This window comes from Dasypus novemcinctus, chromosome 22, assembly GCF_030445035.2.
Source record: "Dasypus novemcinctus isolate mDasNov1 chromosome 22, mDasNov1.1.hap2, whole genome shotgun sequence".
Taxonomy (NCBI): Eukaryota; Metazoa; Chordata; class Mammalia; order Cingulata; family Dasypodidae; genus Dasypus; species Dasypus novemcinctus.
In genome coordinates, this window is record NC_080694.1 from 39,837,838 (window position 1) to 39,862,224 (window position 24,387).

Here is a 24,387-nt window from a genome sequence, read left to right on the forward strand (position 1 = left end):
GGGAGTAGGAAAGAGCTTGGAGAAGATGCTGCTATCCACCACCCAGTACCAAGTGCCCATGGAGTTTGGTGCTTCCAATCAGGAAGAATGGAAGCCTCTGCTTTCATCGGTCAATCCAATCTGGCAATCAGTTTGAAGGAAAACACATGAAACTGCCAGAATAATGGATCCTGTGCTCCTAGAGATCATGGGTGAATCATATCTCATGCCACTGATCCCACATGTACCATCTTCCAAAGCTGTCCTCAGTGTCTCAGAATCATTCTCACCCTCTCTCCAGCACATGCCATGTTCTCTCCATTCCAGACTTGAAACATGTTGGACTCTTGTCCCCTCCTTTCCATTCCCATTCAGAGCCCAGTCTGGTGGGAGAGGGAGAAGAGTGACTAGGAAGTTTAGGGCAAGCAGAAATAAGATGCTACTTAAGTGAAATAAGTATGCATAAAAGATCCCAGCAACATTTTTTTTGTTCGATTAAAAAATTAGTTCAAATCAAAACAAGTCATTTGGAGTATGGCAGTTAGGAAAAGAAAACCATAATTGTGGATTCTCTTAGAACATTCATATGATTATATTTATTCATTTTATTTTGTTTTTTTTTATTTTTTTTTTTTTTTTTTTTTTTTTTTTTTTTTTTTTTTTTTTTTTAAATTTTTTTATTTTTTATTGACTTTGTAATAATATTACATTAAAAATATATATGTGAGGTCCCATTCAACCCCACCCCCCCACCCCCCCTCTCCCCCCCCCAACAACACTCGTTCCCATCATCATGACACATCCATTGGATTTGGTAAGTACATCTTTGGGCACCTCTGCACCTCATATACATTGGTTCACATCATGGCCCATACTCTCCTCTATTCCATCAAGTGGGCCCTGTGAGGATTTACAATGTCCGGTGATTACCTCTGAAGCACCATCCAGGGCAGCTCCATGTCCCGAAGACGCCTCCACCTCTCATCTCTTCCTGCCTTTCCCCATACCCTTTGTCCATTATGTCCACTTTTCCCAATCCAATGCCACCTCTTCTATGTGGACATTGGATTGGTTGTGTCCATTGCACCTCTATGTCAAGAGGAGGGTCAGATTCCACCTGGATGCTGGATGCAATCCTCCCATTTTCAGTTGTAATCACTCTAGGCTCCATGGTGTGGTGGTTGTCCTTCTTCAACTCCATCTTAGCTGAGTGTGGTAAGTCCAATAAATCAGATTGTAGGTGCTGGAGTCTGTTGAGGCTCAGGATCTGGCTATCACATTGTCAGTCCAGAGATTCAAATCCCCTAAATATATCTTAAACCCCAACATTAACTGCACCTCCAGCACATTAGCATGAAAGTCTTATGAAGGGAGATCCCATCTGAGTCCAGATTCATCACACATAAACACCATTTCCAAAGAGGGGCCATCTGCCCTGGTAGTTAACCCCATTGGCCATGACCATAACTCCCATGGGTCTCTTTAGCCCTCAAAGGAACCAATATCTGGGGGTTGTATCTGCTTTATCTGTCTCTCTGACTCTGCTCAGTTGTGCATGAGGGCAAACCTTCTGCCAGCCTCCAGACTCTTTTTTAGAAACTCGTAGCCATATAAACTCATTTCTCCTTTCCATTTCCCCCTTACTTTAGGTCAAACAGCATTTTAAAGTCATGGTATTTTATGTAGACATGGATATTCTGCTGATCCGCATTGAACCTTCCATATAAGGTCATTTTCCAGTTGCATCATCAGTTGGTAGTTGATAGTGGTCCCTCGTTGCCAGGGAGGCTCATCCCCGGGTGTCATGTCCCACGCTGGGGGGAAGGCATTGCATTTACATGCTGAGTTTGGCTTCGAGACTGGCCACATTTGAGTAACATGAAGGCTGACAGAAGGGAATTCCCAGGCACAAAGTTGCTCTAGGCCTTGTTATTATTTTGGGTTTATCAGCTCACAAGCATAGTCATTAGTATCAGGGGCTCACTGTTGAACCCTCACTCCCTCCCGGTCCCCACCACTGTACCTGGGAGACTGTCGCTGCTCCCCTAGGGACCACGACAGAGCACCACTGGCCGGGAACCCAGTACCCCCCCTACTGTGGTTTTTAATTGTTGCCACTATGAGTATATCCAAACATTACCATGCACCCTGGACATATGTTCTGTACAGCTCCCTGTCAGTCATATATCATCTGTCATTGGTATCCCATACCAGTATCCCTCCATTGCCATTGTTGAAACACTCTGTGATCCAGAACTCCCCGAAATTTGAAGCCCAATATAATGTCATGGTCCCTTACTAGGGAATGGCATATAGCGATGAGTTTAAAGGATAGATAAAGAACTTGGATAAAGTTAGATAAAGAACTTAGATAAAGAATGTTGACTTGAAAAAATTCCACATCCTATTTCCCCCCCCCCCCCTAATTATTCAGCTTTTCTTCACAGGAGTCCTAGACCACAGCAATGTATATATATAATATACAGCACTCCCACACATCCACCAGAAAACCTTTTCCCTTCCACAGTGATACTCTTACGCCCTATTCATATCATATTTACTTAAAGTGATGTACAGAGTCTGAGACATTAGCTTTCTAACAAGGTGACATCTGTATTTACATTATGGTGCATACTTTAGGATACACAGTTCTTTACATTTTTAGTTATCCTATGTTTTACATTATGGTTTACATTATCAGTCTGTCATCTCCTATATGTTATGGTGTAATATTACATGTTTTATATCCATCCTTGTGTACTCTCAAGAAACTCCTCTCTTACCCCCCATTTACTTTGGTTCCACACATTTAACGTCCATTTTCCCTTCCACCTTAGTGCCCTCAGTGATAGCCAACCTCCGTTTCCTGAGGAGCCACTTCCAGAGATAGATGGAATAGTGTTCAGGGCCTAACTTTCTCAACTGCCCCAATGCCCTGGGATCCACCCTTTCTCTCGAGGGATACAGTTCCCTCTATTGGATGGCATTAGTCCTCCCCAGGATGTGGGTCCACCCCCACTCTCACTACTTGGGTTTCTACCCCATGGTGTCACCCACTCTGGCAGAATGAGCATTTAGACATTCCCCAGGAGCCCGTCCTGCATCAGACCCTCCCCTCCGAGCATTCTAAACAGGTAACCCTCTTTATTATATTTTGATATGATTTTCTCGGCATTTTACTCTCCACCAACACCTGACCCTCTCCTGGTTCGTATGCTACCCCTCCCTCCCCCCACTTTTGGGCAACGTTACCCACCCGTCCCTCCCCAGCCACCCTCAAACCCGCAAAGCCCCAAGCAAAGGCAACCCCTTGCCCCCCTTTTATCTCTTCTTTGTGTTCATACTTACCACCATCTCGTCTTAAATTCCACCCCTGCAGACATCGGCTCATATCCTTCCTCCACCCTCCGATTTCCTGCAAGCCTATCGTTCAGTCTCTTGCTATCTAGGGCAGCTTGTTTATTTCATATCATTGAGGTCATGTAGTATTTGTCCTTCAATGTCTGGGTTGCTTCACTCAACATAAGGTTCTCAAGATTCATCCATGTTATCACATGTGTTTGTAGTGTGTTTGTTCTTACAGCCGAGTAGTATTCCATTGTGTGTATATACCACATTTTATTGATCCACTCGTCTGTTGATGGGCATTTGGGTTGATTCCAACTTTTGGCAATAGTGATATTTTGTTTTTTTTAAAGATTTTTTTATTTATTTCTCTCCTCTTCCCCCGTCCCCTCCCCCCCACTTGTCTGCTCTCTGTGTCCTTCGCTGTGTGTTCTTCTGTGACCACTTCTATCCTTATCTGCGGCACTGGGAAACTGTGTTTCTTTTTGTTGCATCATCTCATTGTGTCATCTCTCCCCGTGTGCAGCGCCACTCCTGGGCAGGCTGCATTTTTTTCGCGCTGGGCAGCTCTCCTTAAAGGGGTGCAATCCTTGCACGTGGGGCTCCTCTATGTGGGGGACACCCCTGCGTGACATGGCACTCCTTGCGGGCATCAGCACTGTGTGTGGGCCAGCTCATCACATGGGTCAGGAGGCCCTGGGTTTGAACCCTGGTCCTCCCATGTGGTAGGTGGATGCTCTATCTGTTGAGCCAAATCCGCTTCCCTGATTATATTTAAATATATGGTGATCCCCTGGGTAAAAGTCATCTCACTTTGGTTAGAAAAATGAGTTAGAGGGTTCAACTTAGTGAAATGTCTTGGGTAGATGGACAGATAGAGAGGCAGATAAACTGATGTGATAGATGTAGCAAAATGTTAATATTGGTTGATCTATGTGTCTGGGTAGAGGAAGAATGTTGGAGTCCTGGGTATGGGCTTCGTATTATTTTTGCAACTGAACTATAAGTTTGAAATTATTTCAAAATGGTTTAAATAAAAAAAAATCAATGGACTGCTGTTACAACATTGGAAGAATGTCCTTATTTCAGAAAACTGATCTTGTTCCAAGAATGAAAAATTGTGTATATTAGTCAATGGAATGTTTTTTTTTTTTTTTTCCAAGGAAGAGCTTCAAGTTTGGAGTGCTACTGTAAATGGAAGCATGAAGCATTTGAAAAATGTTGAATTTATTGTGCAATGAATGTAATTGCCCTAAGCTAGATTGAATTAACCAGAAAGTGAGTCCAGTTAGTGAGAGAATGATGAATATGTGATTATTCTTAAAATAAATATATTAAAAAGATTGTTCTACCACTTTCCTTCTCTCTTTTCCCCTCTTTTTCTCTTTTATATTTGCAGTTGAAGTAGGTGCCATCTTTATTTTTCTCTAGACAACTTTAATTGAAGTAATTAAGATTTAGTGCAGGGGTTCGTAGTAAGGGGTTAAGAAAGATTTCAGGGGGTCTGTGAGCTTGAATCAAATTTTTTTAAAAAGCATTCTTGCAGGCATGTGTTGGTGTAGGTGTGATATATTTATTAGTAATGCACTATAGTGTGGACTTAGTAAGGGGTTTGTGGTTTTCACCTGACTAGCAAAGGGGTCCATAGAACAAAAAAGGTTAAGAACTCCTGATTTTAGTGGGATGCTATTTAGAAAAACCTATATTAAAATATCATATCATTATTATGATAGAATTAAGCAGTAGAGAGAAAGAAAATGACCTTTAGGAAAACGAAGAGAAAGAAGGCACAATTAAATAATATTAGGATGAAAAAGGAGAAATAACCGTATACAGGGCAGAAATTAAATAATAGAATACAATGAAAAATTTATAGCATAAATTTGAAAAATTACACCATTTGACATATTCCTCGAAAAATGACTTATGCATATAGACTTAAAAAGAAATACACAGCCTGAATATTCCTATATGCTTAAAGGAAAATGAATGAGTAAATTAGACTATGATTCTAATCTGTTGGGTGATGATTTGGTACCAGTCTGAAATTTCAACTGGTATAGTCTAAGGCAAAATGAGAGAGAAGAGAGTGAGTTTTTATAATAAAGCTTGACTTATTAAATTTAAAGGATTGTGTTCTATTTTTCAATTACGTCTCTTTTTGTTGTTGTTGTTGTTGTTAAAAGGAGCTTTAGAAATGAACCCAGAGTTCGAAGAATGCAGTTTGTTTTGTTTTATCGTCCTTAAAAAATGGCAAACAGGAAAAGTGGCTGACCTTGTGCAAGTTACTATTTAAAAAAATGTTTAACTGGTCCTTGAAATAAAAATTCTAGGGCTCATTGCCTCAGAAAACACAACACTGTGTTTAATAGCCAAACACCAGGACTCACACTTAATACCATGATTTTACTTACTGCCCTTTTCCCAAAATGCACTTCTCTAATTTAAAAAGCAAGTTTAGAGGAAACATTAATCAGCCCTATCTACAGACTCAAAAGTAAATTTAAATTACTCAGCAAAGATATGCCCAAAGCTCAGAGGAGCCAGATTCTCACATAACAGCTAAAGATGATCACAATCACCATTACTGCGCTCTTGCAATGTGTTATTCACTATTTTGCATAGATTGCCTTGCTTAATCGTCAAGTGTTATTCCCATTTAATTAATACTGAACAGTGACTAACATCTCGCTCAACATCACACAGGTAACAAAAAGAGGTACTGGAATCCAAAACCAGTTTGGCAGTTTGATAGTTTATCAGTATTCTCAGCTGCTACTTAATTGATGTTTTATCAGTATTCTCAGCTGCTACTTAATTGATGTTTTACCAGTATTCTCAGCTGCTACTTAATTGTACTCCAAACATGGCACCAAAAGCCAAATGCTAGGGGGTACAAAATAGGTTTTCAGGGCTGAAATCTGAACTCTTCTCCTTTTTCCCTCCCTCTCCTATTCCCTGAACGGTCTGATAGTAGGAATTCCAGAATCATATTCATTTGTTGTTGATGAGGAAATTGGTAAGGTCAATGTCATCCTTACTATTTTGTCACAGCGGTCTTCAAATCCAAATGTGGGCCATTTCCTGTATCCTTTTCTGGGCCACTGCCAAACACACTGTCACTTTAATTGTAGGCCAATGAGCAGGGGAGAAAGGAGTTTCAGGCAAATTTCAACCGGTGGCTGAGGTATCCTGGGGGCCTGGGTGGAGGTGGTACAGCTTTGCTTAAGAGATGTAGAAGGGAGAGGCTCAGCGGACTTGGTAGTGGAAGGGCTGAGTAGAAGAGTTTAAAAAAATGGTGAGGAGCACTCAGAGTCTCAGGACTATGGTAACTATTCATTTGTTCAGAAGAGGATAAAGGAAAAACAGAAGCAAGTTCAGAGTCCTTTAAGCTAATGTTGTCTTGGTAGAGGAGAAATAGGAAAATGCATTTACAAGGCAATGATTTTTAACTGCATGTTTTAATAAAATGAATCCTTTAAACTGTGCTTCTGGCTGATCATAGCTAGATTCTTTCTCTCTTTGCTTCTGTCTGTGAGCACTTGGCAGGGTTCTTCCTTAATCACTCTTACTGCCTCCCAGTATTGCACAATCTTTACCAAATGCAGCTCCTCCGCCCCCCTCCAGCTTAGTCAAGCTCTTTCCTTTTCTCTTCTCTCTTTTATTTTCTCCTTCCTTTTCCTCCTCTGTCCTCTCTTCACTTCTCTTGTGTTAGTTGTATCATTGTGTAACAAACCACCCAAAACACAGTGGCATAAGACCACCATCTCCCGCCTTCCCGTGCATGGACTAGGCATGCCCAAGCACTTCTTGCCCCACGCCTCTCATGCGTTATCGTCCTGTGGTAGTTGGGCTGGTGTCATCCAAAGGCTTCGCTTGGCTCCACATATAAGATGGCTTCTTTATAACATGGCTGATGTCTCAGCGGAGGTGGTTGTGGGCCCTCTCCATGCAGCTCCTCTGGCTGGTTGAGCTTCCTCACAGCATGGAGGTTTCCAGGCAGTCGGACTTCTTACTAGGTAGTTGTCTTTCCCCAGACAAGTGTTCCAAGATACCTATGTGGAAGGAGCTTCGTCTGACCTAGCCTCAGAGGTGACCTGCATTCTCTTTGTCTCAGTTAGGTCATAGAGCCAGCCTAGAGCCACTGGGTGAGAGGCCACTCAGGGGCCTAACTTAGGAGGTGTGATTTATTAAGGGGATGGGGACCCTCTCCAAAGACCAGCTACCATACATCTCACGTACTGAGATTTCTGTTCCTTTCTCTGCTCTCAGGACTGCAATATCGGAAAGGTATTATCGTATATCCGTATCCGTGTGCTTTTCTAATTGTTACTTATTTTAACAGAGATGGAAAGTGAATCTCAAGTGAATCTTAAGAATTCATTTTCATTTAGCCATATTAGAATTAAGCTCCCAAAGGACCCTCTGGAAAGGCTGTGACTGTTTTTTAGAAAGTCTCTTTGGGAAATCAGATCTGATCTGCTTTTGAACCAACAGTGATAACATATCAAACCCAAACGGCAGATCAGTTTAGGGAAAAGTGATACACCATCATGTGTGGGCGTCCTTGGGTGAACTCCCAACAGTACTGCTTTTCAGGCTTAGCCACTAATTAGAAAACCTGCTCCCTTGTTGGGACTGCACCGTGATTTCTTTTCTAATTGGACCTCTTTTTACTTATATTCAAGCCAAAGCTTGTTTTTTTTAATCCCCAAAATACAAAGAGTGATCACTTGAACCTACAAGATTGGTTGCAGAGTCACATGGCAGTTTCTGAAATGCTTTATTTAAAGCTTTGTATCTAAAGATGACTTAATTTTCCTTAGTTTCTGCAAAGGCCAGTGAGGACTTGGGTTCTTCTAAAAAGTTATTGGCTTTTAAAATATATATACATAAATGAAGCTAAAATCACCCACATTTTTCTCTGGTGATTATGGGCAACAATACCTGTGGGAGAAAGTGGGAAGTCAGATGTGGCAAATATTTTGATGTTTTCTCTCTACCCACAAACCCTGGGAAAACTCTGTCATAAAGGATTAATTCGTTCATGAGATTTCATTGTGGTTGCCATTAGGAAAAAACAAACCTAGCAGCAACAACAGGGCAGAACCATTTCCTAACCCGGGGAAAACAATCAAGGATTTCTGGTAGGAAACAGAACATTCCTTTATTTTTTTTGCAAAGATTATGAGTTAAGCATCTGAGGTTTGATATCATTTCTCTCACAAAGAACTTTATAGAGATGCCTCGAATTTGACTCTGAAAAATGGTAATCAGTAATTTTCCATCATTCGTCTTCATGCAGGAAAAGGACTGTATAAAAGAAACCTTAGCTTCGATCCTTTTCCATTGCCTTTTCCCAATTTAAACCCCTAGAAGAGAGTGCCTTGTGTCATCTGTGACGTACTTCTAGATCTCTTTACTTGGGCTTGTGTGGTACAAGTAGATTAAATGGAGATCCAGGCTGCTCTAAGCACTGAGGCTTCCTCCCTTAGAATCTTCCAGCTCTGGGATTCCACGAATAGGGGGAGGGCGATGAACTTCAGCCAGGACAACGTCTTCTACGAATCTTTAGTCTTCACCCCGCAACGAAAATTTCCAACAGTCAAAATTTGAGGACCCTTCAAGCTTCGAACCCAGGCCAAATGCTCTCCCTCACCCCAGCTACGAACTCCACCCAAATATCTGCTCATGACAGCCCCTGTCAACTCCCGATGATGAGGGACGGAGCCGCGAGGGGAAAGCAGCAGGGTGGAAAGGGGGGCGGGCAGGGGCACACCAAGGCCGGGGCTGTCAGAGGCGTTCGTGTGCGTTACTTCTCGTGGCATCTCCGGGAAACCCTCTTCCTCCCATTTTTTGCAGATGCAGAAACCTGAAGCCCAGAGTTTCAATAAGTTGCTTTTATGCATTTAAGCTAAAGTATTTAAACGACGTAAAAACGTTAATCCTTGGATCAAATAAGGGATTTTCCCCTAAGCCTGTCTGACATCATAGCCGCCGTCCCTCTCACGGCCCCCGATCTCTGTAACAAGCTTAGAAACTGGTAATCCCCTTAGAAGTAAAATGGGGAGACTTTCAGGAGGTGAGCCCTTGGCACCTAGTCGAGTAACGATCGTTGTCACTCTCTCTTGTTTAATCTTATAGTGGAGTACGACAAGGAGTTCTCCCCTCGCCAGCGGCACCACAAAGAGTTCAAGTTCAACTTGTCCCAGATTCCTGAGGGCGAGGCGGTGACGGCTGCAGAGTTCCGAATCTACAAGGACTGTGTTATGGGGAGTTTTAAAAACCAAACTTTTCTTATCAGCATTTATCAAGTCTTACAGGAGCATCAGCACAGGTATGAAGGGCCCACGGGAGCCCCCGTTTCTCACCTGTCGTATAACGTCAAGGATGTCTGTAGAAGGTGACTTGGAGTTCAGGGGCGGCCAGTGAAGAAGGCAGAGGGTTTGTTTTGATCGGGGAGTGTTTAGCTGGCAAGAAGATGTTTTTGCTATTGAGTTGAAGATTATCCAAATAGTTTTCTTTTCCTTAGCAAGCCAGTGCACGGTATCTTTTAAGCATCCTCTGTGATGAGAAAACTCTATAACTTACTGGCAATAAAAAGTTTCCCACTATTGTTCAGTCCCCATGTTCAAATGATGGGGGAAAGGGACCAAAGTAAATTCACAGGTGAAAATGTGTCAGGATGCTTACAAATGACACCAGGTCAGGTGGATATGGCACTATGTATTTGTGTATTTAATATACACATTTATTTTTGAGTGCGTGAACACGTATGTCTCAAATTGTAATGTTTATCATTTGGATACAAGGGAATAATACTATTTTTTTATATACCTATATCATTATTATTGTTTCCTGAAATGAGAACACACTCTTTTACAGAATGGCTGCAATAAGCTATATCCACGGGCTGCCTAGCAAAAAGGAAAACATCCACGAACTGATTGTGGATAGGATAGGAGGGCCTGAGAGGTGACTGTTGCAGTAGTTAGTGCAAACCTGTGGTATGCAAAACCTAAGCCAAATGAGCTTGAATTTTGGTTAGTATTTCAGGGTCACCTTCATACACAGGATGCAGAGTAGGTTAGCGTTGCAGCATGGCTTTTGGTATGTACGAGGTAGAAGCTCAGCCAGTGATGTGAGAAAGTTAAGAATTTTGAGCGGGTATGAAGACACAAATCAAAGGAAGGGAATACAGAGGGGGCGGCAGGGACCCCACATTTGCATGCTTTACAAAAGATTTGCTAGCTTCGGTTTAATAAATCAAAGTCAGAATTCTTGAAAGTCTACTGACATCCCAAGAATTTCCAAAGGTTTAGGAATGACTTCGGTTTCTCCTGAATGTAATGGAACTGTGCGTGCGTCTTTCAGCAATAAGCACACTAAAATAATAATGAACATTGTCGCCCCGTGAAAGACTTGTTTTCGTTTTTTGAGAGCGTTATCTGCATCCGGGACCTTGTGTATACTCAAGTCTGTAACGGGGCAAACGGAGAAGGAAGGACAGGTGGCGGGCTTTGGAGACATGTTATGGAGGTGTTTTTTTATGTTTCCCTTATTTTATGTGATACGTATATATGTATTTTTATCTACCATGTGATTTTTTTCATGTTGTGGTATTTTACATACTCACTGATGGTTTCTGTCAATTTTAAGCTGGGATGTTTAGATGTAGGTTCTGGCCATTGTGGTACCTTTATAGTAGATTAAATATTGAAATGAAAGGGAAATTTTCTGATTCTGACTTGCACTCCTGAAGAAAAGTATATTCCATGACTTGACTGTTGAAGACCTCTCTCAAAAACAAAACAGAACAGAACCCAACAAATGATTCTTTCCTAGATTTTCTTCTTTTGATACGTCCAGGAGAATGGGTATTCAGTGATTCTTTGGAAATGCTCTAACCATTGACTTTTCAATCTGCCAAATTACTTTTTCTGTCTCTCTGGGGGAAATAATCTCCTGGCACTACTCTTGCTCAGACACTTGTTTGACATCCATGGTTTCCTCTAACCTGGAGGAAAATCTTTACAGCAAAAACACTAGGTTGGGAGTTTGGTGACTGTGGAGTTTAAAAAAAACAAATTATTATTGAAAACAATATAAGGAGCTAGCAGAATATTCGTAAGGCTCATGCTGCGCTCCAGCCAAGGAAGAACAGCTGTCTTGTGCCTAAGAAGGTGGTGTCATACTTCTTTGAGGTCTGTGGCACGTTTGGAAAACGAAATCCCAAACTGTCCCAGACTTTGATGACTCTGTCGAAGCAGACAGTTGTAGTTTCTCTGCCTTCTAGGATGAGAGTATTTGGCAATGGGAGGAGTTTGATTTTTTTGCATGGGAGAGGGGAAATCCTGGGAGAGCTGGAAGGATTTCATGACTTTGAAGGGCTCCAGATTGGCAGGGCGGAGATTTTCTTTTCTTATCTGCCAGAAGCCCAGGCCTCCTGCTGTCCACTAGTATTCTTCCAAAGGTCCTCCAGGTTGAACTGCGTGACTCCTTCTGGGGCAAGAGTTTGATTTCTGCATCTGTTCCATCTTGGGGTGTCTTGGCTGAAAATGATTCTCCAGGCTAGTGAAGAAACGTATTTGTCTAATCCGTCTTTAAGTAAAATTTGTAGTATTTGATGGGGTCACTTAGCTGAACAAATGTTTTGTGTTACGAAAAGAGTTGGCCTCCTTGAGAAAGAAAAAAGAGAGAGGTTCTTAAATGCTGAGTCAGACACTCAGCTGAGGTAGGAGTTGTGTCTTGGGTCTCCAGCTAGGAAGTGTGCCCCAGGGAGGGTCAGAAAAAGGTTCTGGGAAGATAGGCCTTTGCTGTGAACGTCACAGAAACGTTCTGCTTTGACTGATAAGAAATCACTGGACATGATAAGTTCAAGAAAGTGGCTCCTTGAGCAGATGGTGCTTTAGTAGAAACAGGGAAGGATTTGATACTTTATTCAGAGCCTGAGCATGAGATCAGATCTGAGTCATGAAAAGATAAGAAACAACCCATAGGGTGGAGTAGAACAAGCAATCCAGCAGCCTGCAGTCAAGTCAGAGCAGCCCAGGATGCCCTGTGCACTTATGTAAAATTTAGTCTTGGGGAGTAGATGTAGCTCAGGTGGTTAAGTGCCTGCTTCCCCTGTACGAGGTCCCGGATTCAATTCCCAGTACCTCCATTAAAAAAAAAAAATTATGGTTTCATGTGGTCTTTATATTTTAAAATGAGTTTGATGCCAAAAATCATGATGTCTTCAGGATGACATGGGTAAAAATGTGCATTTATATAATACTTACATTTTGGAAAAGATATTCACGTATAGTCTCTCTGTAGGAGTTAGCAGCAGATAGATGTTACCTTTAAGCGAATAATACGTGGCACATGGGAATTTTGCCAAGTCTAGATAATGCCTCAGCTGTAGTCTGCTTTGCTTCCCCAAAGTGAGCCCAGTGATGCGGGGACAATCCCAAGATAAAGGTGAAGTGTTGGAAGAAGTAAGCAGACTTAGTTGTGTTGCAAACTTCTCAAGGAGGTCTTCCTATGGAAATGAGACAATTTAGTTGGTGGTAAAAATGAGTGTCTTTTAGAATTCAGGCCCTGATACTTTGGCTTTCAAGGGTGCATACCACTGAGCCCTCTAAAAGTTAGAATAGGAATGAAACAGATCATATCATTTATTGCAGAAATACTGTTTCTCTTGGTGGAACAAGCAGTGATGTTTTTAAAGCAGTGGCTGCCATATCTAGTGCCTTTTTTTTTTTTCAGGTGAGGGGAGGAGCAAGGGAGGGGCTCCAGTGGGCGGGGCCACCTAGTGCCTTTTAAACCAGCTGTACTAGAAGAATGGGTTTGCTGATGTTCTGTACACTTTGGAAGTGAATTCGTTTCTCATCCGTGAGTTGAGAATGATGGTGCCCATCCCGCCTGCTTGTGGGGTTTTATAAGAATCAAATAAAATCCTCATATGCAAAAGAACTCTTTTAACTAATAAAATATAAGGAAAATATAAATATCATTGTAGCCTGCTCCTCTAATCCAAGAGAGTAGTTTACTTTGGGATTTGTTTCAGAAATAAGAGCTATAAAACTGAAATGTATGTGGCATAGTCAGCACAACCCAAGAGGAAAGATAGAATTATCATCACTTTTTTTTTCTTGCAGCTGATATTAAAGAGATTAAGTAGCTGTTCCAGCCTTTCAGTGTGGTTTCCTGTATGTCAATATTGTCACCAGGCAGGACTGAACTGGAGGTCAGACCCCAGGTCCCACTCTATCCTGTGACCCCACCAGCGATGGACTGGGGATGTCACAGGCTTCTGAGACTTCTCTGGAGAGAACAAAGACCCCCCCCCCCTCCCCACTCCTAGTCCCACAACAGGAGTGATTCCAACTCTGCACATAGAAAGAAGAGCCCCCGAGTCCTACTGATTCCTGCCCCCGTTGTCCTAGGGTGGGCAAAGTTCTCTGATGAAAGCAACTGGGGGGAGAAGAAGGGAAGAGAGATGCTGGCCTGTGCCAAAAGAGAGAGGTGCCATTCCATGCAGGATGTCCAATCAAAGGCAGGACCCTCAACCCCCAACCTCCCACAGCCCCAGGAACATCCATGATCCTGATGACTCTCTGGAAGGATCTGGAAGGATCCCCAAAGCTTTTTTGGTCTTGGACAAAAGGTTTGGCTTTTTTCGAGTCTTATGTATTTGCAGATGGTAAATTCTCTTTCCATAGTTCTAAAGTCAATGATAAGGTGTACCACTGATCAATCAGTAGCCTTATTGGAGGAGGGTACTGGTGGGGAAGAAAGACTAGGATAAATTTATGTAAAAGTTGTTTTACCTATTCATAGCATCATACATGCTTCCACTTACAGTATCACATACACACTAAGCTATCTTCATACTTGCCTTGTGGTGGCCCAATGACTTTTCATACCATTCATGATCTTTCTTCTAGAGCACCTTTAGATTTAATCTTACAATTTTGAAGTCTTTAAAGAATATCATTTTTATCAACGTTTATTTGGTTAGAGACATACTTTTACCATTCTTAATTTGAATTTCATATATCTGGACTTTAAAGAGCATCTCTTGAAAGCCAGCCAGGTATTCTGACAGACAGGTTCCATATCTGAGTGATGGTCCTGTTTGGTGCATGAACTGGCCACACCTGCCTGTGCTAGTTTTGAAATTCCATGATTGATTCTAAATGTTTAGACAATTGCACTGCTCGGCAATGATACCTATGTTCTGTGTACAAGGTGACTTTTATTTTCAGTGTTCTAGTATATGAAACCTTCTTGGAAGATGTTTAAGAATTAATTAGCAAATTAAAATTCAATCTCTCCTGGTACAAGTGGTACAGAATCACAGCTTACTCCTCTATTTGCAAACAGGTAAAGTTTTTTGTTTGTTTTTAAAATTTGGTTCCTATCTTTCATCCAACTTCGGAATAGTTAGAAATGCATTTAAAAAATCAAATAAATAGAGCAGTGCTGCTTTAGAGTTGGTTTTCAAAACCTAAAAAGATTTCTGCAGACCAACACAGGAATCATGCAAGTGGAGTCCCCAGGAACAATCCCAAATTGAAATATTGCTTAAATTAAAATTTTGACAGAATTCACAAATTATGATTGGTTTTACAAATAGAGTATAATACTCCCAAGAGAGACAGTAACTGCCAAAGGGTAAAACACGTTTTCTCAGAACTTTTAATTTGATACTCCGCACAGCTCACAGAGTTAGAGAACATAGGAATAAGTTGGGGGCAGGAGGGATGGAGGTGAGTTGAGATTTGGGTATGTTTGAGTTATAACAGGGATATCCAAGAAGCTGTGGGATAGAGATGGTTGAACTCGACAGATGAGCATGACTACAGAAGTAGATTTATGAGACCATAAGAGAAGCCATTGAAGTAGATCAGATAGCCTAGAGCTGTAAGAAAAGAAAAACCTAATTGACCCATTATCATTTATTGAAATTATCCTTTTTCCATGCACTTCAGTGGCACCTTTGCCTTAAATCAGATGACCATATATGTTTAGGTCTGTTCTGGCCTCTTTATTCTGTTCCATTGCTTTATTTTTATGTTCTTGCACCATTACCACACTATCATGATTATTTTAGTTTAATAATAAGGCTTGGTATCTAGTGTGTAAATTCTCCAAATTTGTCTTTAAGATTTCCTTGGCTATTCATAACCCTTTGCATTCTTGTATAAATTGTAAAATTGGCTTGTCAATTTCCATAAAAGAAACTTGTTGGGTTCCTGACTGGGAGCACATTAAATTTAGATATCAATCTGGGAAGAACTGACTTCTCACCTATTGAATGTTCCAAGCCATAAACATGGCACATACCTCCATTTATTTAGAGCTTCTTTACAATAATTTTGTGTAGATTTTTGTGTCTTGAACATTTTTTATTCAATTTATTTCTAGTTATTAAAGTCTTTTGATGCTATTATAAAAGGTGTTAGATTTTTTTAAAATTTCAGTTTCTGTTCACATATAGAAATAAAAATGGATTCTTGTACTCAGCAATCTTGCAAATTCACATATTCTAATAGTTTACCTGTAGATTATTTTGGATTTTCTATTAATCTAAACGTGTTATCTATAAATAATTCTTATACCCTTTCTTTTTTTCTTGTTTTATTGTACCAACTAGGATATCCACTACAGTGTTGAATTCATTTCCAATTTCTGCCAGCTTTCTAATCTGATGGAAGATTTCAATATTTCACCATTAAGGATAATGTTTGCTATAAATGTTCTTATAGATACTCTTTATCAGATTAAGGAAATTTTCCTCCTAGTTTTGCTGAGAGTTGTTATTTTTTAATGAAGAATTGGTATGGGATTTTTGTCAAATGCTTTTTCTGAATCCGCTGGGATGATCGAATGATTTTTCTCCTTTAGAGTGTTAATGTGGTATATACTAAATCAAATGATTTTCAAATGTTAAACCTCACATTTCTGGAATAAGTCTAACTTGCAATTTATAATCCTTTTCATAGAAGGCTGGATTCAGGGACTTTATCTGATTGCTCTTCTATCTGGATCACCTATGGGTCTGTTTCTTTTATCTATTTGTTCCTTTGGTTTTTCCTCATTTGGTTTTATTTCCTGGCATGTCTGATATTTATTTTTATTAAATCCTGGACATTATTTATGAAAAACAGTTCTAGATATTGTTATCCCCTTCCAGACTGGATTTAATTTTCTTCTGGAAGGCAGGCAAAATTTGAACAGATCATCTCATTTGTTTTGTTTGAGTTGATGCTGGATTTCAGGATTTATTAAGCCTCATCTGTTTCTGGTTTTTCCTTGCTCCTAGAGTTTAGCCCTTCTTGGATCTCAGCTGGAAGTCTGTCTAGGGTGTTTACCAAAGCCCTTCTTCCTTGGTGGGCCCCGAACTCTAATTTTAAATTCTCCAGCATTGTGAGACTGCCAAAAACCCCTGCTTTGCTTTTTAGCCTCTAAGCAGTTTCTTTCCACTTGTTTTCTCAGCTTCTCACCCCATGCATACTCAGCATAAAATCTGGCAAATACCTCAAATGGAAATATTGCACTTCAAGGCAGCCAGGTCTTGAGGAGCCAAGGTCATAGGGGACAGAAGTAAAGGGGCATAGAGTGAACCTAGACATCTATGAGATCACTTTCATGAGATCATTTCTATGCAGCCCCTTTCTTCTGGGACTTCAGCCCTCCAGGTCCTCCCTGCCTTAAACGCCAGTCTTTCTCTCCAGCCAGTGATGTTGCTCTAGGCTCTGGGATGCTGCTTTCTGTTTGGTGTCTGTGTCTCATGCTAGGAATTGATAAATGTCTTGAATTTAAAAGGCAACAGCAAATATAGGGCTTACTTCAATGCAATTCTCTTGGAGATTAGACACATCAAATCTGGCCTGCCTTGGTTGTTCTAAGTGATGTCAAACTGATTATTTTTTTAATCCAGTTTTTTCAGTTCTAAAATTAAAGTTGGTTGGAGTGTTTGTTTGGTAGATCATGGCCAGAAGTCTAAGTCCCTGAAGTACAGGATTTTAATTATTTTTATGTGATAGCCTTTATTATGAATCCCCACAGATGTTGGCATTTGATTCATTAGCCAAATGGTCTAGTTATGCAAACAAGACCTAGATCCAGTAGTTGCTCCAGTTCTAGCTTCTAGGAGAGCGGTTTCTTTAGAAAAGCAGTACTTAGAGACTGATTGCTCTATGAATTTTGATGGATTTTTTCTGCACCCGTTAAAGTAAGTATAAAAGTTCCACCTTTTGGGGTGCCTGAGACTGTTTTTTTTTTTAATTTTGTTTTTGTTTTTTAAGAGAAAGGCAAATTTGAGAAAGCAGGACTGGTTTTCATGGAGGAAAATCAAAGCTTTTTATCGCTGTGTCCAGCCACACCTGTTTCTCTCTTTCTGTCTGGCTTTCACCGGTCTGATCCTCTGGGACTCCTGAAATCTTATTGTGGACTGATAATCTCTGGCTCCCTCATTGTGGGCCTCTGGCAAGCATTGAAGATTTCAGTATTTGTTGCTTTGCCCCTGAAAAGAGAATACAACTGACCCACAGCTCAGGTTATGTAACTAGTTTCATCTTCCCAGTCAGGTGCATATCCTTTATACCTAGAATGATCTACCTGAAATTACAAAATAAATAAATAAATAAAAGACTCAGGATGCTCCCAAGTCTATCTGTGTCCTCTTCTGTTTCTAAGTCACCATGTTCAAGAGAATTTGAAGAAAGGTGTGATAGTTATGAAGAATCGTAAGCACTCAAGAAATGCTGGGTTTTCCCTGGGGAAAATCAAGGTGTGCTGGCAGCGGGCACCCTTCTTTGGGAGCTGCTCACCCACTTGGGAAACACTGATGAGAAAGGAAAATAGGGTTTTATTTCTGGAAAAAATGCCTGACATATTCATTATTCCCCAAAATGGATTGCTTTGGTGTTACATGCATCTCTTTACCAGCAGGCAGGCCATAGTGGTGATAAGCCTATTTTGTGAAACATCTTTTTTTTTTTAAGTCAGGAATTAATAGTATTTTTACAGTTTCATTTCACCATGTAGGACAAGGATTTGGACATATAAGCGTGAGAACAGATGTAAGAGATTTCCATCTAATGCATTTAAAAGCTGGCAAAATCCCTCATGTAATTGGTGCTTGATCACTGGGCTAGGTTGGATTATACTTCAGCATTTGGGAACATTATTTTGTTTCTGTGGCAAAGAGGGTCGGTCAGGTACCCATGAATTTTGAGTAAAGTAATTGTTCCCCTTCCCTCTCTCTCCATGTCTTTGGACACATAAAAGTAAGTCTTCTAATAATCCTGCTCCTTTGGATCTGATCTTACTATGGTTCTTCTTACTCACCTAACTTGATAACACCCTGAGGGGTAAGCCAGACCATATGACAGTAAAGCAATTCACTTATTGTGCAGCCCACCTTTAATGTGCATTTTTTTTTAGGGAGAGGAACAAGAAATATTGAGAACAAATTGCTTTGAAACTTAAGTGAGGGTAACACCACTCATATTTAGCACACTGGCTCTCAAGCGAGGTCCCTGTGCTAGACGCGTCCATGCCAGCAGGAGCTTGTTAGACACATACGTTCTCAGGACCGCCCAGACCTGCGGATTCAGAAGCTCTGGAGGTCTCTGGCCCAGCAATCTGTGCATTAACCAGCCCTGCAGGGGACTCTGGTGCAGGCTAAAGCTTGAGAACCATTGGTATAATGGTTAAGAATGTGTGCGACTCGAGCCCAAACTTTCTGGGTTCAAGTCCCAGCTCTGCTCTTATGGCTATGGGACTGTCAGGGAGCAACTTAACCTTTCTGCCTCAGTTTCCTCATCTGTAAACCTGCTATATTAAAAGTACTTGGCTTTTATGGTGGTGGTGAGGAATTAAAATGTGAAGAAACACTTAGAACGGTCACATAGAAAGACCTTCTAAGGGTTTGCTATGTTAATATAGTGAAAGCAATGTGACTTGGATTGGTTGGTTAAAGATGAATGATCCTACAGAGTTAAGATGACTTTGATATCTGGGCCTTCTCTTTACAACCATGATAGTCATGGAGATGAAAATTGGGTGATTTCAAGTGGCATAAAATCGACAAAAGCTTAGCCAAACTATAAAAATGCTCCTTCACTCTCATTACTCAAATCCATACTAACATAGCCAAAGCAGTTTGCCCTGGTTTGTTGTGCTCTCTTTCCAAATATCCTAGTCCTTTTATATCTTTATAGTAGTAAAGTTTAGACATAATCCACGTTGTACTATATATTGCATAAGAAAAGCATACAAATCCTTGCTTTGCCATCTAATGTTCTAAAATGCCTGGTTGACTTCCGTTCCCTTTGAAAATCTTTTCCTTATCGCATAATGTCAGTTCATCAGGGTGTGTTATTTTATATACTAATTTACCATTAAGTCCCGACATGTAAATAGCAAAGGAGAGTTTCATGAAGAAATGGAAATGAAATCACAGAGCCTCCTTTTCAAGTATTTCATAAATCGGCTTATCAGTTTCTTCTTATCTAGAAAAAAGTGGTATTGGGCACAGTTGTACTTTGATGAGGACAGTGTGACCTTAATTTTTAAGGAAGGCCACCTCTGAGGGCAAAGGAGGACCCACCACGTTTTGTCCACGGTGCTTTCTGCCTCACGGCCCTGAGGGAGTATTACCTACATGGGCAGGTAGGTGCCTTCAGAGCTGTGAGATGGCAGGGAGCCCACGGAGATGATCTTACCCACCAACACCAATTCCACAAGTCTTTCCCCACCCTCCTGACATGGGTCCCTTGCCTCTCTGCTAGCTGTGTCCACGTGCTACCTGCTTGTCTTCTTTAGGAGGCATCGGCAACTGAACTTGAGAAATTCCATGTGGGAGGTGGGTGTCCAACCACTCGAGCCACTTCCCCTGTCTGCTCGTTGTGTCTGCTTGTTGCATCTGCTCATCTTTAGGAGGTAACGGGAACCAAACCCGGGACCTCTTTTGTGGGAGGCAGTCCCCCAATTGCTTGAGCCATATCTGCTCCTGCTACAACTCTTTTTGAGTGGCTTGCTGGTCAGTCAGCTCTCACATCAGAGTGAATTTCTGGAACTTTCTAGAAATCTCATGTTAGGTTTATTGATTGTTAACAGCTTCATTTGCCCAGGATGATCCCAAAGCAAGAAAAATCCTGTCCTAGGGTTGGAGTAACGTCAAGGATAACATCACTACATCCTCCAAGAAAAGCATGTTTGACATGTAACACAGGGTCCCTGAGTTAGGTGAGGACAAAATAGGCCCCAGTGCTTTCAAAATTTCCTCTTGTTTCAGGATTTTCTTTTATGGTTTTCTAACTTGTATGCATCCGTTATCTCGAGAGTAAAGTCCCAGTAATCTAGTGGTGGTAGTCATTCTGTCCAGGCCCTCGCGTTCTTTATCAGGCAAAGGCACACTTGAAATGGGAACTGTGGACAATACTCTGCTGAAGTGAGGTTTAGAAGGGGTCCCCGATTTTATTTCACTTGGCAGAATCGGAAGCATCTTCTGGAGGCGGTGGCTTTCCACCCTCCGTGGACTCCTGAGGCCATGTGTCATTGAAGAAGAGTAAACAGGTGCGGCTCAGACCACAACAGTTTTAATGGCTTGCCATAAATAGTGTCTCTTAAATACCTGAGCTCTTGGGAGCTTTGAGGGTGAGTCAGAAAAACTGTTCCTTGGGCTGTGAGTCTTCTTTAAAAGGCCCTCCGTCCCCCGGCCGTGTCAACCCGTGGTAGTCACGGGGGACCCAGGCAGAAGGTGGCAGTAGGAGCACGAGATCGGGAAGGTCCCCAGAGGTCACCGATCATGACCTCTAGAATGGGCATTAGTGATCTGGGTTCCTTCCGGCTCGCCTCGTCCACCCCTTCCTTGCCCGCCCCTGGTACCTGATGCCCCAGCAGGATGGCTAATCTCGTATCTGCCCTGGGCCCCCTCATATTTTCTCTGCACCCCACTGACTCTGGCGTCTCTGCCCTTCCCCCTTTGTTCTGGGTGTCAGCCTGCACTCTGCCCATCTTGACTCTACCTTTCAGATAAGTGGTACCAACAAGCTCGGGCTCTGATTCTCATGTGTGTGCCCACAGGAGCCTCGCTTAACCGCTCTAGGATTTCATGTGCCCTGTGGCAGAGATGTGGTAAGAGCCTCCCCACCACCTCCGAGGCCTGCCTTGGAAAATCAGGGAGAGGCACGTGGCATGGGGCCCGGCGGGGCTGAAAGCACAAAGCAAACTGTTATCGTGGCTCTACCGCATTTACTGCCCGCTCTACCTCGCCGCCCTCCCAAAGAGCCTGAGCATCCTGGCTCGAGACGTCTAAACTCAAGACCGCCTATTGCCGTTGTGCCACCAAGCGTTTCATTCTGCGAGCACCAACTGCTCTGGCACGCTGATTTTTCTTAGCGGTCTCTTAAGCAGCGAGGCTGGGCATTATCCCCTTTGCACAGTCAGGAAAACACAGTGGAGAAACAACTGGATTTTCTTAGGCCCAAAGTAGCTCAAGAGCAGAGCCAGGAGAGAAACTTGGGGTTGCCGGTGCCCACCAACCCCCACTAATCCTGTAGGTATAACTACAGCCATAGATTTAATTTGTTCTTCCACAGCATGGTTGTTATGCCTCCTTATCGCTGCTCTTTCCCCTTGGCCCCAAGTTGAATTTTTGGTTCTCTGTCTTTAATTCCTGGCCTTCTCCTATTTTCTCCTTTTCTCTCCTTTCCCTTTCCTCCTTCCATTGGCTGATGGACTTTGTCCCATCCCCCACCTTCCTTGTTATAAGCTCCATTTCCTTTAATATCAACTCTACTTTTAAAAACTCAAGGCTCGTTTTAGCTCTTTCTACCAGCTGTAGCTCCCTCAGGCTTTGGGCTGTGTTTATCTGACTCTGTGTTCCATGTCCTTAAAAATATGGATCTAGCCATTATGTGCCAGGAGCGTCTTGAAAGTCCTGTAAACGAGTTGAGCGTCAGCAAAAAGCTCCTTGGACTTAGCCTCCTCTTCACCTCAGGGACCGCCTCGGCACCCCTAAGTCCTCTCCGGGTCCCAGTTCTCTGGGATCCCAGCCAGTCTCCGCCCCCGTGACACAAATACCTCCTCTGCTTCCTCCAGGGCTGGGACTCCTTTTCCCACAGTGCTGGCCATAACGTCTGTGTTATTTCTGGATGAGGGTTTTCTACCACCTTCCAGAACAGAATTTATGCCTTTTTACATCTGAACTTCAAAGCCTTGGACTCGCAGTCCCCTCTTGCTGTTTTCCATGAACAGCCCCCGTCACCCTGCTCACAGTTACCTCAGTAATGGGGGGGGGGGTCATATGCCAGTGGGGGGTGGGACACAGACCTGTGGGGGGAGCCTTAGAGATGGCAGCCTGTATGCAGCCCCCGGCAGGCTCTGCTAAGCAGCTGAGTAAACGCCTCATGGCGGTACCTAGTGTTTTAAGCTTGGAAAAGATGTTAGGAGAGTTCCTTTCTAATTTTAAGCAGCCGTGTCAACAGGAAAAATTGTTTTGCCCCCCCTCTGAAGAGTCTAAAATGTTTCCCTGGGCTCACACGTATTGGATGGAATAGAGATGCGTTTTAGTATTCATTTTTTCACAGTTGTCTTTCATAATCCTCTCAAAAGGCGGTATAATGGGCAGTGCTTTGAATGCCAAGTCGCATCCTGCTGCTTTCATTGATTAGCTTTCGATTGGGGTCACATGCCAGAAGCCTGTCCGAATGCCATCTCCCCATCTGTAAAATGGGGCAAAGGGCGCTTCTCCCTCCTTTCTAGGATTGTTACCAGGCTTTCCGATTCTTTTAGCAGGGCAGGTGAAAGCACTTTGTCACTGAAACGTATGCTCTTGGTATTGTGATCCTGGTTGTAAATTGAGTGATTCCAGGAGTTTTTCTGTCCCTGTAAGATGTAACAGCAAATATTGCCAGCACCAGGGGATTTGAATCTGGTGAGAAAATCCGCCCCCCTGCCTGTTGTGGGAAGCCCCGGCCATTTCATGCTCGTGGCCCGGGGACAAGTAAGCTCAGATTCTGAGTGTTCTGAAACTCTCAGAGGTGTGAAACCATGGTCTAAGGTAGCATGTGGGCAAACAGAAAGAAGTCCTCACACCATCTTCCCACACTCCTAGGTTATGCTTGTTAAAAACCGTGAAAAATGTAAAAATATTCCCAATGGAAAGGATGGGCTCCGTGAGTTTGCCTTTTTAAAAAAACCTCCCATGGCTCACAGCCATACTAGGATAAACTTTAAAGTCATTCAACATATACCCCCGGCTACACGGACCATGCGAAAAAGGACTAAAAAATCACTGTAGACCATTCAAAGCCTTCATTAAAAGAAGAGAACTAATGATTATTTGGCCATGTTACGGCATCTTGTTTCTCATTTCCTAGGAACTAACAAAGGAATATTTTCAGATCCTAAAAAGAAAGAAAAAAAACCTGAAACCACAGTATAACTTTGCTAAATGCTCCCATGGATTTCAGTCTTTTCTTAAATCACACCTCCCTGCTCCCCTCCCCACTCCCTCTCTTTTTGGTGTTCATTACCCTAAAATAAGCAACAGGAAGTTGTTATTTATTCGTCCCTTGCCCTACTCCCAAGAAAGATCTGACATGAGCAACAACAGCAGGGCTTTAGCGCAAGTCGGGGAGCCTTTCCTGGTGGCGGTGAAGTTGGTTTCTCCGTGCTCGACCGGAATGGGGTTTTGGCGCTTGGGGGCATTTTCCCCCCCCGGGACGTGGGGAGTGGGGAAGGGGCTGAGGGGCGGCGCGCTCGTCACCGCGTCACCTTTCCTTTCTTTCAGAGACTCTGACCTGTTTCTCCTGGACACCCGTGTGGTGTGGGCCTCGGAAGAAGGCTGGCTGGACTTCGACATCACGGCCACCAGCAATCTGTGGCTGGTGACCCCCCAGCATAACCTGGGGCTGCGGCTGAGTGTGGTGACCCAGGATGGTAAGTGACGGCTCAGAAGCCACCGGGGCCCGGCACAGAGTCGCCCTCATTCCTCCCATTCACAAGCGTTGGCGGTGGAGCCACGATCGACAGCTGTGCCCTTTGATCCGGGATGGCCTC

At 42.6% G+C, this 24,387-nt stretch overlaps 1 protein-coding gene across 1 annotated transcript in view; it reads left to right on the forward strand.

Moving 5' to 3' along the window:
- The window catches only part of BMP6 (bone morphogenetic protein 6), a 163,435-nt gene that overhangs the window by 121,712 nt on the left and 17,336 nt on the right, over positions 1 to 24,387 (forward strand). The window contains exons 2-3 of the mRNA XM_058285200.2: positions 9,469 to 9,661; positions 24,119 to 24,267. Coding sequence (XP_058141183.1) covers positions 9,469 to 9,661; positions 24,119 to 24,267 — 342 coding nt within the window. The remainder of the gene's footprint in view (positions 1 to 9,468; positions 9,662 to 24,118; positions 24,268 to 24,387) is intronic.